Source organism: Ranitomeya imitator, chromosome 7 (assembly GCF_032444005.1).
Source record: "Ranitomeya imitator isolate aRanImi1 chromosome 7, aRanImi1.pri, whole genome shotgun sequence".
NCBI classification, from domain to species: domain Eukaryota; kingdom Metazoa; phylum Chordata; class Amphibia; order Anura; family Dendrobatidae; genus Ranitomeya; species Ranitomeya imitator.
Genome location: NC_091288.1, coordinates 193,585,439 through 193,609,921, shown reverse-complemented (window position 1 = coordinate 193,609,921; position 24,483 = coordinate 193,585,439). Strand labels below are relative to the sequence as shown.

At 44.3% G+C, this 24,483-nt stretch overlaps 2 protein-coding genes across 2 annotated transcripts; both read left to right on the top strand.

The window, feature by feature from the left end:
* The first annotated feature begins 264 nt into the window (after positions 1–264).
* Positions 265–23,250, top strand: LOC138645191 (histone H3.3A). Its single transcript, XM_069734294.1, has 4 exons — positions 265–389; positions 17,311–17,454; positions 22,414–22,567; positions 22,815–23,250. Exons 2-4 carry the CDS (start codon positions 17,327–17,329, stop codon positions 22,941–22,943), a joined length of 411 nt encoding a protein of 136 aa, XP_069590395.1. The 5' UTR covers positions 265–389; positions 17,311–17,326; the 3' UTR covers positions 22,944–23,250.
* Positions 5,216–7,368, top strand: LOC138645190 (uncharacterized). The gene is made up of 2 exons (XM_069734292.1): positions 5,216–5,457; positions 5,860–7,368. Exons 1-2 carry the CDS (start codon positions 5,262–5,264, stop codon positions 7,053–7,055), a joined length of 1,392 nt encoding a protein of 463 aa, XP_069590393.1. The 5' UTR covers positions 5,216–5,261; the 3' UTR covers positions 7,056–7,368.
* Positions 23,251–24,483: the final 1,233 nt, after the last annotated feature.

Genomic DNA, 24,483 nt, shown 5'->3' with positions numbered 1-24,483 from the left:
ATACAGAGGCCATACATGGCGAGTACGTTTATTATTGGGTGCCGGTATCGGCGTGTTTCCCTCCACATGTGCGGGGTATTATTGTTATGGCCGGGCTTTCCTCACACGCCCGCCCCGCGCTCATCTCATTTCTTAGGATACATTGTGCTCCTGTGAGACGGACCGCGCGCGCACACAGCGCTGGGGGCATGTTTCCCCGCCTTTTTCTAACCTACCAATCACCGTTCGCCTCTCTGCCCCGCACCCAATCACCATCCGCTCCCAGGGAAACAAAGGCGACGAATCAGGGGGTGACGTGGCGCAGACTATATAAAGCGGGGCGGCGGGCGCAGACGGACGTTATTACTCGCCTCGTCGGTTGTGTTGGTTTCGCGCTCCGCCATCGTTCGGTAAGTGTCTCTTTACGTCCTCCTCCTTTAACTCATCCGGTAACGATTTGCGGCTGTTTAGTCAATGGGGTACGATTTTTACTGGGCTTAGGTTAGTAGTGGTGACGTCATTGTACCGATTCGGTATGTTACCGTTAATATCCGGTAGCCGCCATTTTTTTTGACGGTTAGTTACGTCAGCAGTCGTTATTGCGGTGACTGGAAAATCTTTAGTCTGGCGGTTTTCCGGTGGAAAGGTCGGGCGGTAAGTTCACCCCTCCCCCACTAATTTCCCGGAGCTCGCCGGGCGCCATGTTGTCTCGTCGCTTGTGGGGGAAGAGAAGGCAGGACGTGAGGAGAAGCTGCCGTGTAATGGAGGCCGGCGCCCCGGGAGGAGCGGGGACCCCGGGCACCGCCGTGTGCCGCCCCCGCAGGTGTCTCCCGCCGTGTGGTGCCGTGATTCCCCCCCGGGGCAGGCCCCGTACACGGCGGCGGCAGCAGCTTCTCCTCCGCTCGGTAATGGCTCCCGCATTTTTCTCCCTCCCTGGTGAGGACTGACAGCCCCACAATGAAATCCGCCGTGACCGGCCCGGCTGCTGTGACTCTGGCGCCGTTGCCGTAAATGGAGACGTCTTCTGTCCGCGGTGCCGGATTTCTGCTCTTTTCTCTTATTTCTACATTTGTTTGTGTGAATTTTTTTTTGTGCCGGATGATAAAGATCACATAATGGCGGGTGTCTGAGGTGCAGTGCGCCGAGCGGCCGCCGGGGGCAGAGCGGAGCACCACTATAATGCGACATGTGCTGCTGCTCGGCTGATGTGAAGGGGTTAATGAGCGGCAGCCTGGGAACTCCTCAGAGCTGGGTCAAGAGGAAAGAAACTTTTTTTTTCCTCCGCCCTTAGTCACTATCTGTCATTTCCTTTGGGTCACATGGCTTGGTGTGTAATCACTGATGTATTTTTGCCATGTGGCTCATGGACAGTTCATAACTAACTTTTTTTTTTTTTTTTAGTTATCAAAAGGTTAAAAAAAAAAAAAAAAATCCCCTCATGGTTAAATTGGGGCTCAACGGGTCCATCTGGCAAAATGGTAGATAAGCCCCCTGATATCCTAAAATATGAGATAAAAAGGTTAGATTATACTCACCTGGGCGGGCCGTCTGATCTGATGGGCATTGCGGTCCGGGGCCTCCCATCTTACGATGACGTCCTCTTGTGGTCTTCACGCTGCAGCACAGGCGTACTTTGTCTGCCATGTTGAGGGCAGAGCAAAGTACTGCAGTGCACAGGCGCTGGGAAAGGTCAGAGACCCAGCGCCTGCGCACTGCCGTACTTTGTTCTGCCCTCAACAGGGCAGATAAGATAAGCCTGCATAGACCGTGGACTGTAGTGGAAGTCACAGCAATCTGTAAGTTATCACTTCTTGCATGTGGCTGCCTTCCACAATAGATGGATACCGTATATACTCGAGTAGAAGCCGAGATTTTCAGCCTTTTTTGTGTGCTGAAAGTGCTCTTCTCGGCTTATACTCAAGTCATACCCAGGGGTCTGCAGGGGAGCGGGGCCTGTCTAATTATACTCGCCTGCTCCTGGTGCTGTCCCTGGTTCCCAGGTGCCTCAGCTTCTTCCTGTACTGAGCGGTCACATGGTACCGTTCATTACAGTAATGAATATGTGGCTCCACCTCCCATAGGGAGGGACATTTGCAGGATCCGTTTCTTGTCCAAAACGACGGATTGCGACGGATGCCAAACGACGCAAGTGTGAAAGTAGCCTTAGGGTTGGGGCTAAAGTTAGGGTTAGAGCTGGGGTTAGGGTTTGGATTAGGGTTGGTATTAGGGTTGGCATTAGGGTTACGCTTGGGATTAGGGTTAGGTTTGGGATTAGGGTTAAGGTTAGGGTTGTGATTAGGGGTGTATTGGGATTAGGGTTAGGTTTGAGTTTGGGGTTGAGATTAGGATTAGGGGTGTGTTGGATTTAGGGTTTTGATTAGGGTTATGGTAAGGGTTGACATTAGGGTTGTTTTGGGGTAAGGGTTGTGATTATGGTTAGGGTTAATGATTAGGATTATGGATCAGGTTGGGATTAGGGTTAGGGGTGTGTTGGGGTTAGGGTTGGAGCTAGAATTGGGGGGGTTTCCACTGTTTAGGTACATCAGGGGGTCTCCAAACACGACAGCCAATTTTGCGCTCAAAAAGTCAAATGGTGCTCCCTCCCTTCTGAGCTCTGCCGTGCGCCCAAACAGTGGGTTACCCCCACATATGGGGCATCAGCGTACTCGGGATCAATTGGACAACAACTTCTGGGGTCCAATTTCTCTTGTTACCCTTGTGAAAATAAAAACTTGGGGGCTACAATATCTTTTTTGTTAAAAAAAAAAATATATTTTTTATTTTCACGACTCTGCATTCTAAAGTTCTGTGAAGCACTTGGGCATTCAAAGTTCTCACCACACAGATAAGTTCCTTGGGGGGTCTAGTTTCCAAAATGGGGTCACTTGTGGGGGATTTCTACTGTTTAGGCACATCAGGGGCTCTCCAAACGCGACATGGCGTCCGATCTCAATGCCAGCCAATTCTACATTGAAAAAGTAAAACGGCGCTCCTTCTCTTCCAAGCTCTGCGGTGCGCCCTAACAGTGGTTTACCCCCACATATGGGGTATTGGCGTATTCAGGAGAAATTGCATAACAAAATTTATGGTTACATTTCTGTTTTTACACTTGTGAAAATAAAAAAAAAATGGTTCTGAATTAAGATGTTTGCAAAAAAAGTTAAATGTTGATTTTTTTCCTTCCACATTGTTTCAGTTCCTGTGAAGCACGTAAAGGGTTAATAAACTTCTTGAATGTGGTTTTGAGAACCTTGAGGGGTGTAGTTTTTAGAATGGTGTCACACTTCATTATTTTCTATCATATAGACCCCTCAAAATGACTTCAAATGTGGTGTGGTCCCTAAAAAAAAAATGGTGTTGTAAAAATGAGAAATTGCTGGTCAACTTTTAACCCTTATAACTCCCTAACAAAAAAAAAAAATTTGTTTCCAAAATTGTGCTGATGTAAAGTAGACATGTGGGAAATGTTATTTATTAACTATTTTTCGTGACAGATCTCTCTGATTTAAGGGCATAAAAATACAAAGTTTGAAAGTTGCAAAATTTTAAAATTTTTCGCCATATTTCCGTTTTTTTCATAAATAATCGCAAGTTAAATCGAAGAAATGTTACCACTAACATGAAGTACAATATGTCACGAAAAAACAATCTCAGAATCAGCGGGATCCGTTGAAGCGTTCCAGAGTTATAACCTCATAAAGTGACAGTGGTCAGAATTGCAAAAATTGGCCTGGTCATGAAGTACCAAATTGGCTCTGTCACTAAGGGGTTAAGTATATACGGTAGATAGACTTTATGATCACGGACATTTTGCACCATTTTTCAATTTGGTGCATACTGTTTATTTGGTGTAGTCGTGTTTTGTCTTTACTTTTTGCAGTTACCATGCCTTTTTAACACTAGAACTACTGATGGAGTCATTTTGACTCCTTTCGTTTTTTATTTCTCTTCTGTGACTACATTTTTCAGAATTCCGGCTTGAAACTCGGTGACTTTTCCTCAAATATGATGTGAAAAAAGATTTTGTGAGAATTGGTAAAATATTTGCGCGTTTTTTCAAAATTTACCAAGAACTACTGAAGGGAGTCATTTTGACTCCCTACTATATTTTGAGGTCCTTTTGTCACTAAATGTTGCTATAAAGTTTTGTGCATAATTTTTTCACTCTGTCTTATTTACCCTGATGTTCATATAGATGTAGTTCAATTTACATGTCAACTTTTCACATTTTCCTTGTGTTTTACCTGCTTGTATTACTGTGTAATGCTGAACAAAATGGCTTGTTTACTCTAGGCTCTTATCTTATGTTAATGAAGGATGGTGTTTTTCTAAAGGTACCGTCACACTAGACGATATCGCTAGCGATCCGTGACGTTGCAGCGTCCTCGCCAGCGATATCGTCCAGTGTGACAGGTAGCAGCGATCAGGCCCCTGCTGTGCTGTCGCTGGTCGGGGAAGAAAGTCCAGAACTTTGTTTCGTCGCTGGACTCCCCACAGACATCGCTGAATCGGCGTGTGTGACACCGATTCAGCGATGTCTTCACTGGTAACCAGGGTAAACATCAAGTAACTAAGCGCAGGGCCACGCTTGGTAACCCGATGTTTACCCTGGTTACCATCCTAAAAGTAAAAAAAAACCAAACACTACATACTTACCTACAGCCGTCTGTCCTCCAGCGCTGTGCTCTGCTCTCCTCCTGTACTGGCTGTGAGCGTCGGTCAGCCGGAAAGCAGAGCGGTGACGTCACCGCTCTGCTTTCCGGCCGCTGTGCTCACACAGACAGTACAGGAGGAGAGCAGAGCACAGCGCTGGAGGACAGACGGCTGTAGGTAAGTATGTAGTGTTTAGTTTTTTTACTTTTAGGATGGTAAACATCGGGTTACTAAGCGCAGCCCTGCGCTTAGTTACCCGATGTTTACCCTGGTTACCGGCATCGTTGGTCGCTGGAGAGCGGTCTGTGTGACAGCTCTCCAGCGACCAAACAGCGACGCTGCAGCGATCCGGATCGTTGTCGGTATCGCTGCAGCGTCGCTAAGTGTGACGGTACCTTAAGGTCCTAGCAGGAGACAGTATTCTGGATAGTAACTTTACTTTCAGTTCAGCTGAAGAGACAGAGAACAGACGCAGACATACGAGCTCTGAAGACTCATACAGGTATGAATTGTTATGAAATAGTTTTGCTGTCTGTCAACTGATTCAGCCCACCTACTTTTGAAGGTGGCAGAACAGTTATTTCTTTTAGTTTTCATTTCTATTTTTCAGCAGGGAACTATATAGAATTATGGAATTTGTGAGGAATATGGAGAGAAGACGTTTGATAAAGCCTCAGGATATTCTGGCTACTTTGCAATCCATACCGGAGGATGAATCTGAATCCGAATTGCAGGAACATGTATTTGATTCTGACAGTGATGAAGATTTCATTCCTCAGAACATATCGAGTGAATCTGAAGACTCAGAAGGAACAAATCCAGAAGGTAAGTAGTTATGTGTATTTATTTGTTCTTCCACACACTGAGTTAAAGCCTGTGCACACTAGCAGAATTCTGGCTGAATAGCCATCTGGATATTCTTGCCGCAATACAGGCCGTACCTGCCCGCTCATGCCTGAAGCTCCGCTCCGAACCCCAAGCTGGAGCCGCTGTCAGGGACAGAGCAGCGCTTGCTTACGCGTGAGCACGGCTCCGTCCCAGACAGTGGCTCCAGCCCGGGGTTCGGAGCGGAGCTTCAGGTATGAAACTCCACTCTGTACCTGAGCGGGCAGGTACGGGCCGGATTGTGGCGAGAATATCCGGTCGGATATTCCGCCGCTAATCCAGCCAGTGTGCACGGACCCTTACAAAACAAAAATTCTAAATATTCATCAACTTTTTCTCCAGATATTCCAAGCACATCAACTGGGGATCGGGCTCATGCAGTTATGTTGCCTCGTGACCATCCTCCTGGTCGTGGACAGAAAAAATCAGCAAAACGTCCCAGAAATGAAAGAACAACAGATAACGATGGCGGCGAAGGTAATGCAACAACAAACACCAGAGAAGGAGAATCTGAAGGAATACTTGTTTCAGCGGATGGTATTCAATGGAAACCTGTTGAAATTGGACAACACTTGCCTGGTAGGCGTGACAGCCAAAATATTCTTCGAGAAGCACCTGGCCCTACAGGATACGCCAGAAGAAATATCATCGATAGTCCTTTGAGCGCATGGCGTTTATTTTTTGATTCATATATATTGACACATATAAAGAACTGTACGCTTGCAGAAGCATGCAGGAACAATAATTTACAGTTTACTCTATCTGATGAGGAGCTAGATGCATTCATTGCGATATTCTATGCTTGTGGAATATCTGGCACGAACCGTCACTCGATTAGCAGTATTTGGTGTAATGACTGGGGAATACCGTTTTGCAAAGCGACAATGTCTAGGGACCGCTTTGTTGAAATTATGAGGTTTCTCAGATTTGATGAGAAATCTACTCGATCGGAGAGACTGCAAACGGACAAGTTTGCTCTATTTTCTACTGTGTGGGACAGGTTTATTGAAAATTGTATTGCGTGTTACAAACCTGGCCCATACATAACGGTGGTTGAGCAACTTTTCCCAAGCAAAACTAGGTGTCCATTCACGCAGTACATGCCTTCCAAACCAGATAAATATGGCCACAAATATTGGCTAGCTGTTGATAAGGAGAGCAAATATCTGGCAAATGGCTTCCCTTATCTAGGCAAAGATGACACACGCCGTGCTGAGGACCGTTTAGCTGACCATGTGGTAATGAAGTTATTGGACCCGTTTTTGAAAAAAGGTTGCAATGTTACAACCGATAATTATAGTAAAAAAAAATTTTACAATGAAACAAAATATGGAGTAGATGTAGTGGATCAGATGGCACGAAAATATACCACACGAACATCCACAAGGAGATGGCCTGTTCATGCATTTGAAAATGCCTTAGACTTTGCGGGTATAAATGCATGTATAATATTCAAGGAGATTACCCACCAAAAAATGTCACGCAAGGCATTTTTGCAAACGCTTGTGAGAGTTGAGTGGTCCTTATGTCACAGATAGGGAAAAGGGTTCCACGTCCCAAGTTTCTACATGTTCAGAAGTGATGGTTCAAACAAAATTTTGCCAGATCAAAGAAAAGTGCAAGAAAAATAGATCTGTCGGCAATTGTAAGACTTGTGGTAAGTCTTTGTGCGGGCAATGTACTGCCATAAATCAAAGGCAATGCCTAAAATGCGAAACACCAAATGTTTAGAAGGTGAATTCTGCGCCATATTTTCATTTTTATGCTCCTCCACCTAAATTTTCTCTGCTTTTTGTTCTTCAGTTGTTGTTTATATGTGTGCACTTGAATAAAAAAAGTTTGAAAAACGTCTATTATAATTATTGTTATTTATTCGGATTCCCATGACAGCACTATGAGAGAGGGGATCCGCCCTTCAGGAACAGGAAACCTACAGATACAAAAGGGCGGCACCTCTCCCTATGCATCAGTTGGTTTCCTGTTCCTGAAGGGACAGGATCCTACAGATGAATCTCGTAATGGATCCCAGGCCGGCCGGACCGAATCAGGTAGCGGGGGGGGGTCTCCTACCTCGGCCGGTGCGGAAGCCCCTGGAAGACGTCACGGTGGTCCTGGCTGGACTGCACGTCAGTGACGTAGACAGCAGGGAGCAGAGTCCGGAGGATTCCTGATCTCCTTCGGCGCCGGTAAGTATAGCGCGCTCCTTCGGTTCATGTGGTGGTGCAGCGCGGTGGTGAGGTAGTGGTGCCAGGAGGGGAACGCTATCCGGAGCGCTGCTGCGTGCTCTTCGGCATCCTGCATCGCTCTCAGCGTTAGCTGGAGCGTTTCCGGGTGCAGTGACGTCGAGGGGGCAGTCAGCAGGCGCTTCCAGGTCACTGGGGAACTGCGCATGCGCCGTCATCCAAGATGGCGGCTCCCATCGATCCTGAACGCCGGACTCCTCACACACTGCGCTGACCCCCCAGCTGTAGCCTCATCAGCAGGAACCAATGAGAGTGGCGCCAGGCAGCCTGCTGACCGGATCTGAGGGGGATTTAAGCAGGAGCTGGATTTAGAGCTCTGCCTTTGGTCACATCCACATCATGGAGAGTGATGGTGAGCGGCAGCTTCAGCTGTCGGAGGAGGTGCGACAAAAGCCCACGGAGAAGGAGCATGCCAGGAGTGACCAGTCCAGCCGTAAAAGCTCGTCCAAGCAGGGATCTAGAGCATCGACTGGCAAAGAACCCCCTCGTGTTCCGATACCTTTGTTGGCGTACACTGGTAAGAGATCTACGTGAATGCTCACTCAGTGACGCGGGCCCCTTATACTTTGTCATTCTAGGGGAAGAAAAGTGCAAAGTCGAAACATAAGGAGTGTGCCCTGTGTGAAGTCCCGTTACCAGATTCTTATACTAAAAAATTATGCGCCTCCTGTATACAACAGACGGTGAGGTCTACAGGAGTGGAGGGGTTGAGTGACATCAGGCTAGATAGATGGTATCACCCTTATTTTCCTCCCCTAGGTAGCGGAAGAATCTGCTTCTACGGCTAATCTACGTGAGATGATCCGTACAGAAGTAAGGGAATCCCTGCGGTCTGTCCCAGGCGGGAAGTTCAAAACAGAGAGCCTCGGTGATCTCTGATTTGTCAGAGGAAGATAAGAGGAAGGTTCTTATGGCTCAAATCTCTCTTCCTTGTCATCAGAAGAGGAATCTGGCCGATTCTGTCTGCCTCTGGACCGGGTGGATAAATTAGTTAAGTCGGTCAGAGGTACGATGGGCCTAGAAGAACCTAAGACTCAGCTTTCCCGTCAGGAGCTAATGTTCAGTGGCTTGGAATACAAGAAGCGTAGATCCTTCCCGGTGAATGATAAAATTCAAGACCTGATTCTCCGAGAATGGAAGAAACCGGAGAAGAAAGGCTCATTACCACCAGCTTTAAAACGCAGGTATCCCTTTGAGGATACGACTGGATACCTGGGACAAGGCCCCTAAATTAGATGCCGCGGTGGCAAAGGCATCAGAGAGCCGCATTACCTTTCGAGGACATGGGATCCCTTAAAGACCCTCTTGACAGGAAGGCGGATACCTTCCTTAAAGGTACTTGGGAGATGGCAGCCGGATCCTTGAGACCGGCAGTGGCTGCGACTTGTACAGCCAGATCCCTAATGGTCTGGCTGGAACAGTTGGAATCCCAGCTTAAAGAAGGCGCTTCCAGAAGTTCTTTTCTAAATGCGCTTCCGGTGATTCAAGATATTGCGGGTAATTATTGGGTATCAAGGTTTACCAAAGCATCTAGTAGATCCAGACCTATACACAGGAATAGGTCAATGCCTTGGGATCTCAATCTAGTCCTTTCAGCCTTGACTAAGGAACCATTTGAGCCCTTACATTCAGCCTCACTTAAATTACTATCCCTCAAAACAGCGTTTTTGGTGGCAATTACATCTGCTCGTAGGGTAGGAGACATACAGGCTCTTTCTAGGCTGTCCCCTTATACAGAATTTCTACAGGACAGAGTAGTCCTCAGACCAGATCCAGCTTATTTACCAAAAGTGGCCTCAGATTTTCACAGATCTCAGGAGATAGTGTTACCGTCATTTCTCCCTAATCCTTCTAATTCCAAAGAGGAGTTACTCCATACATTAGATGTTAGGAGATGTCTTTTAGAATATATATCAGTCACTGATGCTTGGAAGAGAGGATGTGTTGTTTCTATCCTTCCAAGGTCCCAGGAAAGGTCTTACAGTTTCAAAGTACACGATCCGCAGAATCTGAGGGCACATTCCACCCGCGCCATGGCTACATCCTGGGCTGAAAGATCTGGAGTGTCGATCGACCAGATATGTAAGGCAGCTACGTGGTTATCCCCTTCCACCTTTTTCAAGCACTATAGGTTGGACTTGGGGTTCTCTTCTGATCTCACCTTCAGGTTAAGGGTGCTACAAGCTATAGTCCCTCCCTAAGGTAGTTTACATCTCTGTAATTCTCTCGTAGTGCTGTCATGGGAATCCGAATAAAGCATTAAGCTACTTACTGGCAGCGGCATTTCTCGGAGGCCCATGACAGCACCCTTAGTTCCCTCCCTGTTCACGTGGGGGTTGCACTTCCTATAGTGTGTGTATATATAATGAGATAGATCTCACGTGTGGTATATAGTTCAATATGATGGATTATTTTTGTACATAAACTGTATATAATGTATATTTGTGTGCTACTAACCGCGGTAGTCCTCTCAGGCTCTGAAATACAACTGATGCATAGGGAGAGGTGCCGCCCTTTTGTATCTGTAGGTTTCCTGTTCCTGAAGGGCGGATCCCCTCTCTCGTAGTGCTGTCATGGGCCTCCGAAAAATGCCGCTACCAGTAAGTAGCTTAATGCTTTTCTGTAGAAAAATAAGAAAAGCAGAAAAAAAACAATCAAAAGCATTACTGTTGGATCTCACAATAATAATACATTACAAAAAATATAATTATTAATAAATAACCACAAATGAAACTCTAAAAATAAACAAAAACAAGCAAGGAGTCAAAATGACTCCTTTCAGTAGTTCTAGGCGGGGTCACGAGTCCAGTAGTCCTAGTGTTAATAATGTGCAAAAATGTATCAAATTGAAATCATTGCTGCAGACTAGGAGTTTTTTTTTTATTTGTCTAAAACCTCTGGATACCAAGTAGAGAGAACCAGTACTTTAAAGGTACCGTTACACTAAACGACTTGCCAACGATCACGACCAGCGATACAACCTGGCCGTGATCATTGGTAAGTCGTTGTGTGGTCGCTGGGGAGCTGTCACACTGATGGCTCTCTCCAGCGACCAACGATCAGGGGAACGACTTCTGCATCGTTGAAACTGTCTTCAATGATGCCGAAGTCCCCTGGTAACCAGGGTAAACATCGGGTTAATAAGTGCACGGCCGCGCTTAGTAACCCGATATTTACTCTGGTTACCATTGTGAAAGTTAAAAAAAACAAACAAAACAGTACATATCGGAATGTGAGTGTCTGTCACGTCCCCCGCCGTCAGCTTCCTGCACTGACTGTCAGCGCCGGCCATAAAGCAGAGCACAGCGGTGACGTCACCGCTGTGCTCTGCTTTACGGCCGGCGCTGACAGTCAGTGCAGGGAAGCTGACGGGGAACGTGAAAGACATCGAAATGTGAGTATGTACTGGTTTTTTTTTTTTTACTTTTACAATGGTAACCAGAGTAAATATCGGGTTACTAAGCGCGGCCCTGCGCTTAGTAACCTGATATTTACCCTGGTTACAAGTGAACACATCGCTGGATCGGCGTCACACGCCGATCCAGCGATGACAGCGGGTGATCAGCGACCAAAAAAATGCCCTGATCATTCCCCAATGACCTCCCAGCAGGGGCCTGATCGTTGGTCACTGTCACACATAACGAGATCGTTAGTGGGATCGTTGCTACGTCACCAAAAGCGTGACGTTGCAATGATAGTTAACAAAATCGTTGTGTGAAGGTACCTTTAGGCTATGTTCACACTTTGCGGATTTTGCTGCGGATCCGCAGCAGTTTCCCATGAGTTTACAGTGCAATGTAAACCTATGGGAAACAAAAAACGCTGCGGAAAAAAACGCGCAGAAACGCTGCTGACTACATTCCACAGCATGTCACTACTTTTCTGCTGATTTTCACCTGCTCCAATAAGAAACTGCAGATAAAAATCTGCATAAGAAACCGCAGGAAAAACCCTGACTGGTTTTCACTGCGGATTTTGGAATTCCGCTGCGGAAAAATCTGCAGTGGAATCCGCATTGTGTGCACATAGCCTTAGAGTGGGGAAAACTGGTGCTGGCTTTGTCATAAAGTAGGGGTGTGAATTCCTTATTTTTTATTTCAGATGTTGTCCTGGGTGGGATTAGAACCCAGGACTCCAGCACTGCAAGGCTGCAGTACTAACCACTGCACCACCGTGCTGCCCTATAATATCCAGTTCATATAATTTTTTTCATAGGCATTTCAGTGTAACAATGCTTTTTTGGTGAAAACCACATCTGTGCAGAATATATATATTTTTTTTTTTTTTTTTTTTTTTTACTTTTACAATGGCACGGCCCTGCACTCAGTAACCCAATGTTTACCCTGGTTACAGGTGAACACATCGCTGGATGGGCATCACAAAGCCGATCCAGCGATGACAGCGGGTGATCCAGCGACCATAAAAAGGTCCTGATCATTCCCCCACGACCAACGATCTCCCAGCAGGGGCCTGATCGTTGGTCGCTGTCACACATAAAGATATCGTTAGCAGGATCGTTGCTACGTTGCAACGATATCCTTAACGAAATTGTTGTGTGAAGGTACCTTTCCTCCAAGCATCTGACGAAGAGATTGATGCAATTGTGTTTCAAAGTGATGATGAAAGTGAACTAAAGGCCCCTTCACATTAAGCGACGCTGCAGCGATTCCGACAACGATCCGGATCGCTGCAGCGTTGCTGTTTGGTCGCTGGAGAGCTGTCACACAGACCGCTCTCCAGCGACCAACGATGCCGGTAACCAGGGTAAACATCGGGTAACTAAGCGCAGGGCTGCGCTTAGTAACCCGATGTTTACCCTGGTTACCATCCTAAAAGTAAAAAAAACAAACAGTACATACTTACCTACAGCCGTCTGTCCTCCAGCGCTGTGCTCTGCACTCCTCCTGTACTGTCTGTGTGAGCACAGCGGCCGGAAAGCAGAGCAGTGACGTCACCGCTCTGCTTTCCGGCTGACCGACGCTCACAGCCAGTACAGGAGGAGTGCAGAGCACAGCGCTGGAGGACAGACGGCTGTAGGTAAGTATGTACTGTTTTATTACTTTTAGGATGGTAACCATCAGGTTACTAAGCGCAGCCCTGCGCTTAGTTACCCGATGTTTACCCTGGTTACCAGTGAAGACATCGCTGGATCGGTGTCGCACACGCCGATCCAGCGATGTCAGCAGGAGTCCAGCGACGAAATAAAGTTCTGGACTTTATTCAGCGACCAACGATCTCCCAGCAGGGGCCTGATCGTTGGTCGCTGTCACACATAACGATTTCATTAACGATATCGTTGCTACGTCACAAAAAGCAACGATATCGTTGTGTGAAGGTACCTTAACTTTGTCCGATGACAAGTACCTGCCACCAGAGAATGACATCCTCAAGTGATTCTTCTGATGAAGTGAATATAGTGGATCCTCAAGAAGTGACAAGTAGAACATCCAAAACGAATGTTTTTTGGGACAGTAATCCTACATTAGTTGTATGTACTGCAATCCATAATATTGCGAGACAGACTCAAGGAGCTGTGGGAAGTCCCAGTTACTTTTCCCCTAAAGACATACTTTCCATTTTTTTTGGACAATATTGCAGAAGAGGTCCTTTTATGTTCAAACCTAGAAGGAAGATGTATCGCTTCTGCAAAAAATAAGTCCTGGAAAAATATCTCAAAAGAGGAACTTTATGCATACATTGGACTTTTATAGCTGGCAGGGTGTCAAAATCATATGATGATCCAATACAAGAATTATTTCTGGACCAATTTTCTGATCCACACTATAAGGCGACAATGTCAGTGGACAGATATGAGGAAATTAGAAGACACTCTATTTGATAAGCGAACACGTGCATTGAGGTTTGAAACAGATTAGCCCCTATCGGTTATATCTGGAACATATTTATCAAAAATTGCACCAAACTTTACAATCCTAGTACTAATGTTACAGTAGATGAGCGACTTGTACCGTTCAGAGGATGCTGCAAGTTCATACAATGCCCAGCAAGCCAGCCAAATATGGAATCAAAATCTTCTGGATGTGTGATTCTGCAAATTATTATGGCATAAATGGCATAATCTACTGTAGCAAAGGTTGGTGCACCAGTACAGAAGGATCTGCGGTCTAACATTGTCAATATTCAATTCAGGTATAAACATTACCATGGACAGTTATTTCACCAATGTTGAACTAGGCAATTTTCTGCTTCAAAAAGCTATTACACTTATTGGTACTATCAAGCCAAACCGATGAGAAATTCCAGAAGCACTGAAACACAATCGTCAGCGAGCACTTTGAGTGTCTTTGGATTCAATAACAAAGTGACTTTGGTATCTTGCAAAGCGAAGGAGAAATCAGTGATTTTAGGCTACGTTCACATTTGCGTTGTGCGCCACTGCGTCGGCAACGCAAATAAAAACGCTGCGTTTTGCGACGCATGTGTCGTTTTTTGCCGAAATTTGGACGCAAGAAAAATGCAACTTGTTGCGTTTTCTGCGCCCGACGCTTGCGGCAAAAAATATGCATGCATCGCACAACGCATGTCCATGCGTCCCCCATGTTAAATACAGGGGCGCATGACGCATGCGTCACCCGACGCAAATACGCAAAACGCTAATGTGAACGTAGCCTTACTCAGTACCATGCATCACAATTGCAGTATTAACAGAAAATTAAAACCAGAAATCATCCTGCATTACAATAAAACAAAAGGTGTACAGAAAATGGATGAGATGGTGGGAGAATATTCATGCAAGAGGCAAACAAAACGATGGCCTGTAGTACTTTTTTTTTTTTTTTTCTAATATGCTTGATGCAGCAGCCATTCATTCATTCAAAAAAACTCATCCAGAATTCCATGCACGGAGGAAGGACAGGAGACTCCTATTTTTGAAGGCCCTTTGTCATGAACTTGTAATGCACTCACATGATACAGCGAAGCAATGTGAAAGGCTTGCTAAAGCAAACTAAAGCAATGAAACAGTGTGGCGTACAGTTTCAGATGATTTCAGGGCCAGGAGAGAAAAAGAGAGCGCGGTTTCATGTGTCCAAGAAACATAGAAAGGAAAACAGAGTTTGTTCAATTTTAAGGAAAATGTCTGCAAGGAACATTCTTCCGAAAAAATAACTTGTCAAAATTGTTTTGAAGACTAATATAATAGAAAAGAAACAATAGAAATGTAGCTGCAGCTATTTTGGTATAGATTTCTGTGATTTTTTGTTTTTATTTTTTTTTATTTTTCATATGTTTGAAAAAATGTTTGGTGTTCGTTGAAAAATTATAACTAAAATTGTTTACAAATTTTATTTAGCCGTTTTAAAATAAACTTGTTAAAGTTATAAGTGTTTTTCCATATGATTTGCATGGGTTCCTAAAAGGCCCCCAATACGTTAATATGAAGATTTCTGATGTCACGCATACTAGGGGAACCTGGTGGCTGATACATCCTGCCCAATTCAGACACAATGTACCATCAGACAAGCTGCATGATATCTGCCATGTATGTTCCATAGAACACTAGGAGAAAAAGTGCAAATGAGGTCTTAGCTGATAATGGTGTCAAAATATCAGTTTGCACTCACCTAGTCTTCCATATTATAAAAGCCCATAGGACTCTGAGCCAACAGCTGCTGCAGATCCACAGGTCAAACCATTAGACCAATTCACAATAGCAGATAGAAGGTAACGTGGATATTGACCACTCTGCTGTAGAAATCACAATCCCAGTTTATGGATAAAGAAAATGCTATTTTATTCACTATTTTCTCAATATTCTTGTGTGAATATAATACCAATTTCTTTATCCATATACTGGGATTGTGATTTCTACAGCAGCGCAGTCAATATCTGTATGTTTCATGCAGACACTACTACATTTCAGAGAACATGTTTTAAAGGGGTTGTCCACTACCAGGATAACCACGTCTTCTTAAGCTAAATGTTTGTCCCAATAAAGTAGTAAAGCCTATACTCCTCCTCCTGTGCTGGCTCTGTTTCGGCAGTGTCATCACTCACGGTCCTGGGGCTGTGATGCGGTGGAACATGTGATGCCCATCCCCTAATAAGCGCTGGTGTTGCTGAACTCAAAATGAAGGGGAAATCCAGGATGAGCTGGCCCCCTGGCTTCCCGTCCATGTTCAATTTGTGTGGTGACAGTGACTCACATGAGCCAAATGCCCAGTCGGTGCTGGTCACTCTTCTTTTGGACGTATTGGTAATCAAGGGGAAGCGAGGACGGCCATACCTCCCATTTCCTCTATTGCATATACATCCGAAGGTGGGACAGTGACACCAGTGCTGATTGGGCTCCTTGTCATAACTACATGGGAGGTGAGAAGTATGCAGCTACAGCATTTCAGGTGAACATACTGGGTGCACAATTTCAACTATGTATTTGATACATGCGTTTTTTTATTTTTTTTGCCTCCATCTTAAAGTGGGTTTCTACAATTGGCAGATAAGGTGATGTTGTATAATGGGTTTTCCACTATTTTATATGGCCTGCCCTAGAGGTCCTCGGATCTTACAGCTGATTTTCTGGAGGGGCGATGTTACCCCACACTGTTTACAGGGTTTAGTTGCTGTTCTCAGCCACTGCACATCAGCTTCCACTCAAATTCATTCTTCATTTAACTTAAATGGTTAAACCCTTGTTCTCTTTGGCTTGCGCCCAGTGGCTTTATTCTTATGGACAGTGCCAGGTTCCAGTTTACTACTCAGTGTAGCTCCAGAAATAACAGGTGAGCTACAGTACCAGTGTGGTCACTGATCAGTTTCTTCAGTTTATTAGGACTCTGCCAGAAGTGATCACTGATCTGATTGCTTATTCCAAGTATATGCAATTTAGAGACAAGCAGAGGAATTTTTTTTTTTTTTAAGTGAAAAGGAGCTCTTGACAGTAAGCAATTGGTGTAAGAGGTGGCAGAATCTATAGGATACATTCAGATTTTGTGCTGTACCACTCCAGGGTAATCTGTCCCCTTACACTTATCCTTAAAATGTCATGTGTCACTAGGCTGACATCCAATTTTATTGTTTATTCCCTATGTGACTTATCTCCAATTTCTTGATGTGAAATGGTCTTTGCAGCCACTTTGTACACTGGCCCCAAGCGGAGGACACTATTGGCTTCCACAATGACTTTAATAAGATCTCACTAGAATAGTGATCCTGTGTCTTTTTTAATTTTTTTACTTATCCACAGAATCAATCTGCTGTTGATGCTGCAGTGCATATGCCTGTCATACTCTGCTCCAGACTCTTAATTCAAATGTAATTCTACACTTCTCCTGCAGGGGTCTCTTCGGGTCAGATGTGCAGCTGCCCACATCTTTCATTGCTTATAACCAGTTGTGTTCAGCCTCTAGATCTGCAGTTACTGAATCTTTAGGTTGTCGCCAGTAATCTTGTCTTCTAAATGCAAATTTGTTGCAGTAGAGAATAACCGTTTAATACTAACTAAAATATCACCAAACTAAAATGCCTTCTAATGAGGATAAGGTTGACTTTAAAAATTAACATTGAAGAAAACTTTATTTTTTTGCTTTAGATCACATTCCTAAACAATGGCTCGTACAAAGCAGACTGCCCGTAAGTCTACTGGAGGAAAGGCTCCTAGGAAGCAGCTGGCCACCAAAGCTGCAAGGAAAAGTGCCCCATCCACTGGAGGAGTTAAGAAGCCTCACAGATACAGGTAATGGATAAAAATATTAGTCGTAAGCGTTGAGCGTTTAGGGTATGTTTCCACGTTCAGTATTTGCTGCAGATTGGATGCTGCGTACAGCTGCAACATCCAGATGTTACAGCATAGTGGATGGGATTTTATGAAATCTCCTCTCCACTATGCGTTCAGATGCAGGTGGCAGACTTGCATATACTCATGTGTGTGTCTATAGACCGCAGCATGTCTATTTATATTGTGGAACCAAACAGATAAGGTGGCACTCTGTAGCACTATATCATGCTAACATAAAATGATGATTGAATTGCATCACTGCACTAGAAATATGAAAAATTAAGAAAGCTTAACACCTAAAATGGCCAGTTCATGTGTACCTGGCAGCCACTGTAAAGGGAAGGTGCTGTGACTTTAATTTATGTATTAATAATTTTTGGTCACTTTTAATACAAAATTTAATGAACTACTTTCATAGTCTTATTAGTTAACTTTTACTTTAGCAACTTGAGGCTGCAATTTTTAGTGTGGGCGTAAGTGTCTGGGCACGAGACTTGCACACCTCTCAGCAGCCATGAGACTGCAGTTGGACTCTGACCAAATCTCTATGGCTGCTCCTCCTGCCTCTTAGCTGTGACCTGGGCATGCCCACTGGGCTGTCCAGATCACAGCTGTGGGAGGATATCAAGGCCACTTTGTTGTAGCCCACATAGTATGCTGTGTGCTTTATTTTCCCCTGTCACTGCATACTGCTCACTGTGTGCAATGACAGGAGCTGCTGGGAAATGAGGATCTGGGTTAAGTATCTGTAGCAGGGAGCAGTGCTCTTGGCCTGTAACTGGTATTACAGTACAGGCTGCAATCACTGCTGACCTGCTCCAAGCACAGCAGGGAGATCCTTGCACTGCTCTGAAGAGGATGCAGCACTTCCTGGGACGGAAGGAAAGTTTTTTTTCTTTTTCCCCCATTCACCTGCCTTTATATATGCCGTATATATGTGTTTTATATAATATCTATCACCTACCATGTCTATCTCCCCTGTGCCTGGTTGCTCTCCTTCCTATGCACGCTTCTCCCTCCTGCATGTCTGCTTGATACAGCGAGCTGCACCAACTAACAGAATCCTTGCTGCCTGCCATTCTTGGTGACTCTACTTGTCAGTATAACTTTGCAATCGCCAATGAAATGGCTCCTTGCTGTGTTCCTAAATGTCATCCTCTCATCTCTTAGCAAACACCCAGAAGGGGAGGAGAGGAGTGATGTCAGCATTCAGCCCATATTTACTGCAGTGCAGTAATGTGAGCTAGTTGTACACTAGGTTTTTGGGAAATTTCAGTAGCTGCTCCCCCTAGTGTTTAAGGCCATGTTCACACAGTGCGTTTTTTACTGCGGAACCGCAGCGTTTTTGCCGCTGCGGTTCCGCAGCTGTTTTCCATGCAGGGTACAGTACAATGTAACCTATGGAAAACAGGAACCGCTGTGCACATGATCCTGAATTAAAAAAAAAAAAAAAAAAAAGCCGCGCTGAATAGCTGCGGGAAAAAAGGAGCATGTCACTTCTTTTTTCGGAGCCGCAGCGGTTCTGCACCCATAGACCTCCATTGTGAGGTCAAACCCACAGTAAAACCCGCAGATCAAAAATATATCTGCGGGTTTTATTGCGGCTTGTGGTGCCGAACCGCTGCAGCAGGAAGTGCAGGGAAGCGGGCGGAAATGCGTGGGCGGAGTGTGGCTGCCCTGATGCCCCACCCCCGTGCTCCGATGCCCCCCCCCATGCCCTAATTCCCCCCCTTCCCCCCCCCCCCCTTATACTTACCCGGCCTCCCGATGTCCGTCCGGCCGTCTTCTCCCTGGGTGCCGCCAGATTCGTTCCAAGGTGCATTTTGATCACTGAGAGAGGTTATATCTCAGTGATCAAAATAAAAAATAGTAAATGACACCCCCCCCCCCTCTTTGTCACCCCCATAGGTAGGGACAATAAAAAAATTAAGAATTTTTTTTTTTTTCCACTAGGGGTAGGGTTAGGGTATTTTCAGCCATTTTAACCCTAAAAAACTTCCTAGAAAACACAGACTCTGCATAGAAAACTGCATAAAAAAAGGGATCAAAAAATGCACAAAAAAAGGACCTGCGTTTTCTGCCAAGAGCTGCGGTTTCAGTCCTGAAAAAAAAAAAGGATGGAAATCAGGAACGTGTGAACATACCCTTAAAGTGGAAACGCCAAACCTTTTAAAATTATTTTTCATATTTTACTAAATTATAAACAAATGATACTATTGATGGCACCTTCCCTTTTTAAGGTTTCTTGTTTGTCAGGACGTAATGCCAGTCTACATCTCTCTGGGAACCTAATATGAATCCTCAGAAGGCTACAAACAAATCTTAAAAAAAACCTGACAGTCTCCATGTTCAGACCTGATTTTGTTTTGGATGTGTCAGATTTTTTTTTTTGCTATTTGTATGTATTGGCCTTCAGACTGAGCTCTGCCTCTTAGCCTTTGGTGTCTTTAATTGCAGGAGGATTCTACCCCTCCAGAGATAGACTTTAATCCAAGGGAGGATTCATATTGGGTTCCCAGAGATGTAGACTGTCTAAGAGGATTTGCATTAGGTCCTGGCAAATGAGAACTGCCTTAAAGGGAGGGTGCCACCAGTTTTCTTGTATTTTGTTTTTTTTGTGAAATTAAGCTTAAAATAGTAATTAAAATGAATTAATGCAATGTTTGCACTGTCTGCAAACATTTCTATATGAAAATGATATATTTTTCTACAAATATACATATTCACCACTAGGGGGAGCATTTTCCGTTTTAGACCTCAAGCAGCTATAGTAAGATTTAGCAGCTCTGCCCCAGGGATATTAGAACACCCAAAAGGGGAGGGAAATGGTGATGTCAGCAGTTACTGCCCCAATTTTTCTGCTAACAGTAAGAATGAAGAGCAGCATCACAGGGCAGAGCCATTTTGTGTGTGACTGCCCTGTGACCTGCTATCACCAGCAGTTACTGCATCAGAGGCACAGCTTGTTTAGAGGAGCAGAACACAGTGGGCTCAGCAGCATTTTTTGTGAATAACATTCTTGCCATCCCCCTTCCCCCACCTTAATCCCTGTCCTGTCAGCCGCCCTGCTCTCTCTTCAGGTGTCACCTCCCTCTCTGCAGGCTGTGAGTGCAGCTTACTGGAGATCACAGGGACTGTGTGTGAGGGGGAGGCAGAGACACAGCAGGAGAAGCACACAGGGCAGCTTGTGGGGAGAAGAGGATGTGCCTGCCTGGAGTACAGAGGAGCAGTGAGGGCTTCTTCTGTCCTGTGATAGAGAGCACAGAGCTATAATAAAATGTCAGCTAGTCACACCTACAGCAGTGAGTTGTGCAGCCCACAGAGGCGTACCCAGCTCACGCTGCTAATGCTGCTGCAATGTTACAGATAGGGTCCGTGCTGGTCTATTATCTCCTATGTCCATGGGGTGCCGTAATCTGACACTGATAGTGCCCTGCTACTGCTGCAAAACCAAGATGTCAGCCCCCAGTGCATTCTTTAAACTCGTATAACACATGAAATCTGTTTCACATGCATTTCAAACTTGCTTATAGCAGCATGTTATGCTACATTAGTGATTTATTAATGACCTACAAACGCGGTACCTTCCCTTTAACATGGCTGCCAGTTACACATGAATTGGCCAGTCTATGCACAAAGTTTTCTCAATTTTTCACATTTCTAGTGCAGTAATTCGATTATTCGATTCTCATATTTTGTTAGCACTACAGAGTGCTGCCTTATCTGTTTGGTTGTATGAGTTGGCGACTCTAGTAAGCACCTATTTAGACCTGATTTATGTGTGGATGTTAGTCAGTGTTTTTTTTTTTTTTTTTCTCTCGAAGAGATGCTCAGTCTCCACAAGGTAAATAGCACCGTCCTATGTATAGGATGTGGTGATTCTGCATGTGTTCAATGAACACCTGCAGGATCACTGTGTGTACAAAAGCTGGAAGCACTTTGGATAGAGCAGGTATTTGCTGCATCCAAAGCACTGCCTTTACGGAACATGGAAACCTAACCAACTCTACTTATTTTATTCATATAGCACTTGTCACCAGCAAAAAATGCAATGAGCCTGCAGTTATGAGTTTAATCTGCAGGTTAATGGCATTACTAACATGCTGAACACTGCAGGGAGAAAATGAACTTTATTCCCCCCTGTAGTGTTTTGGTTTCAGTCATGGAGTGTTGTGTTAAGATTAGAGCTTTTTCTGTACCCCCGGCACTGACCCTCTCTCCATTGGGACTGGTTAGTCAGGGTCATGGGTGCAATTACATAAGAAATGCATGATGTACAATAAATTGTATTGTGGTACTGTTAGCCAGAAAAATCAATGTGAATATTTTTCTGCCCAATGATGACCGAAGTATTCTAGGAGTGATACCTTTATTGGCTAACCAGAAAATAATATCACTCCTAGAATACTTCGGTCATCATTGGGCAGAAAAATATTCACATAAGAAATGCATAATCAGTTTACATTGATATCTGAACTGTAAGGGTATGTGCACACGATGCAGATTTAGTGCAGAACTGCAGCAGATTTTTCTGCAGCAGAAACACTGCAGAACAGCACTGTGATCACAGTACAATGTAAATCAATGTGAAAAAAAAAGCTGTGCACATGGTGCAGAAAAATCTGCGCAGAAACGCTGCAGATTTCAAAGAAGTGCATGTCACTACTTTTGTGCAGTTCTGCAGCGTTTCTGCACCCCTCCATAATAGAAATCTGCAGGTGTGTTTTTGATGCGTTTTTGTGCATGTTTCTGCACAAAAACGCATAAAAAACGCACCTGCAGATTCTGCCAGGAGATGCAGATTTAGTGCAGAACTGCAGCAGATTTTTCTGCACCAAATCTGCATCGTGTGCACACAGCCTAAGACCATATGCAATTCTACTTATATCATTTATTTAAACTTTTTTTTTCTTTCAGACCTGGTACTGTGGCTTTAAGAGAGATCAGGAGGTACCAGAAGTCAACAGAGTTGCTGATCCGCAAGCTTCCTTTCCAGCGTCTTGTCAGGGAAATTGCCCAAGATTTCAAGACTGACCTGAGGTTCCAGAGTGCAGCCATTGGTGCTCTGCAGGTAGGCTAATGGTGTCTCGAATTAGGAAATATTTGATTTTAAAAAAAAAAAAAAAAAAAAAAAAAAATTTTTATTGAAAACCATGGATGGCATTACATGCATAAGCTTGCACTAGTATACAAATGGTTACTGCCCCATTTTTGTAACAAAGATGCAACAAACTCATCCCCCCCCTTTCCCATAACACAGAATTATGATTTTTGTTTATTGCTGCCTATTGACTTCTCAATATTTTTTGAATTTTTAGGAAGCAAGTGAGGCTTACTTGGTTGGTCTATTTGAGGACACCAACCTCTGTGCCATCCATGCAAAGAGAGTAACCATCATGCCCAAGGACATCCAGCTAGCAAGAAGAATCCGTGGAGAACGTGCTTAATTTTGCTGGGCAATTTGTTTTTTGATCTTAAATTTTCTTTTTTTTTTTTTTTTTTTTTACAAACTGTACACAAGTGTGGTGTCTCTTTATTTTATAAAGGGTTTGTTAACTGTAGAGTAGTTGACAGTAAATGGGTAGTACACATTTTATATGACATTCCCTCAATCCTCAGGTTTTTCAGAAAAATTTGTATCTACAGCTAGTCTTCTGTGACCTCCCCTCTTCAGAGTCTGCATGCCTCAATTCTCTCCATACTTTGGTATCTTTAAGTGTAACTCCATTGTAAATAAACTTTCCACTACCTCAATGGTCTTCATGGTCTTTAGATTGACATGTGGGTCAGGTAAACGTCCATTGACATGTCTGTGGTTAGCCTAGTGATGAAGATCCAAGGCTCTTGACTCAATGTGTGTAGCGGCCATTATGGCAAGGTAGTTAATTTAGTTTACAATAGAGAACATTATCTGAGGTCTTGTCTATATAGAGTCCACCACGGTATTCTTAAACACTCTTTAATGTGCTAATCAGTTCAGTGGGGGTCCCTGGTCTACTCTGCACCTCCTGACACTAAAATTGTGTAGGAGATGGCCACATCGATCAAGGCAGAAGGGACAGGTGTGGAGTACAGGCTAGAAATTGGCATAAAACAAGTATTGTAAAAGGTCGTTGGTTATGCTGGGGAGCTGGGCAATTGTGAACAGGTTACTGATCAAGATGCTATAACTTGAGGATTTGGCTTATATAGAGAATCTGGTGACTATTTCCTCTTAAGGCTAGATAATATCAGTGTTCATTTCTCCTAATCAAGTTGTGATTGGCTTGGATGACTAATAATGTGACTTATGTTGCAGGCAGCTCTTTTTGTATCAGTCCTTACCTGGGATTAGGGATGGTAATCCATTGGTGACCTGGAGGCTGTGATAAATGGTCACTATTAGGGCGCAGTCAGACTGCTGTTAAACAGACTTGCATTGCAGGGACTGGCCGGAGGCTCTCCTGACCTGAGTTGTGGCTACATAGAGAGACATGCTGCTGGGAGGGCTTCCAGTCCATGCAATCGGCATACAGCCATCTGACTGCTCCCTCAATGTGTGCAGAGCTCTTATCTTTCTAACAAGCAGTTTAGGAGCATTGAGGGTAATACAGGGGTCATAAGTGTTTACCCTTCAGCTGCTGTATAGGGAAGCCAATGTAATGGTACAGACTTTCTAATAAATACAAACTGTAACACCTTAAGATCTAAGCTGTTTTCACTACTGTAAAGCTTACATATTATATATATATTTTTTCCCCCCTGAAAATAAACCTGCTTACCTAAAACCTGCCTAATTGTATGTGCAGCAGAAAGTTCTGCATCTTTAAGGCTATGTGCACACGTTCAGGATTTCTTTCAAAAAATTCCTGAGAAAAACCTGAAACTTTATGCAAGAAATCTGCATGCATTTTTGATGCGTTTTTTCCCCCGGACATTTCCCAATGCATTTTGTAGTGGGAAATCTGCAAAAAAAAAAACACGCTAAATTAATCAACATTCTGCGTT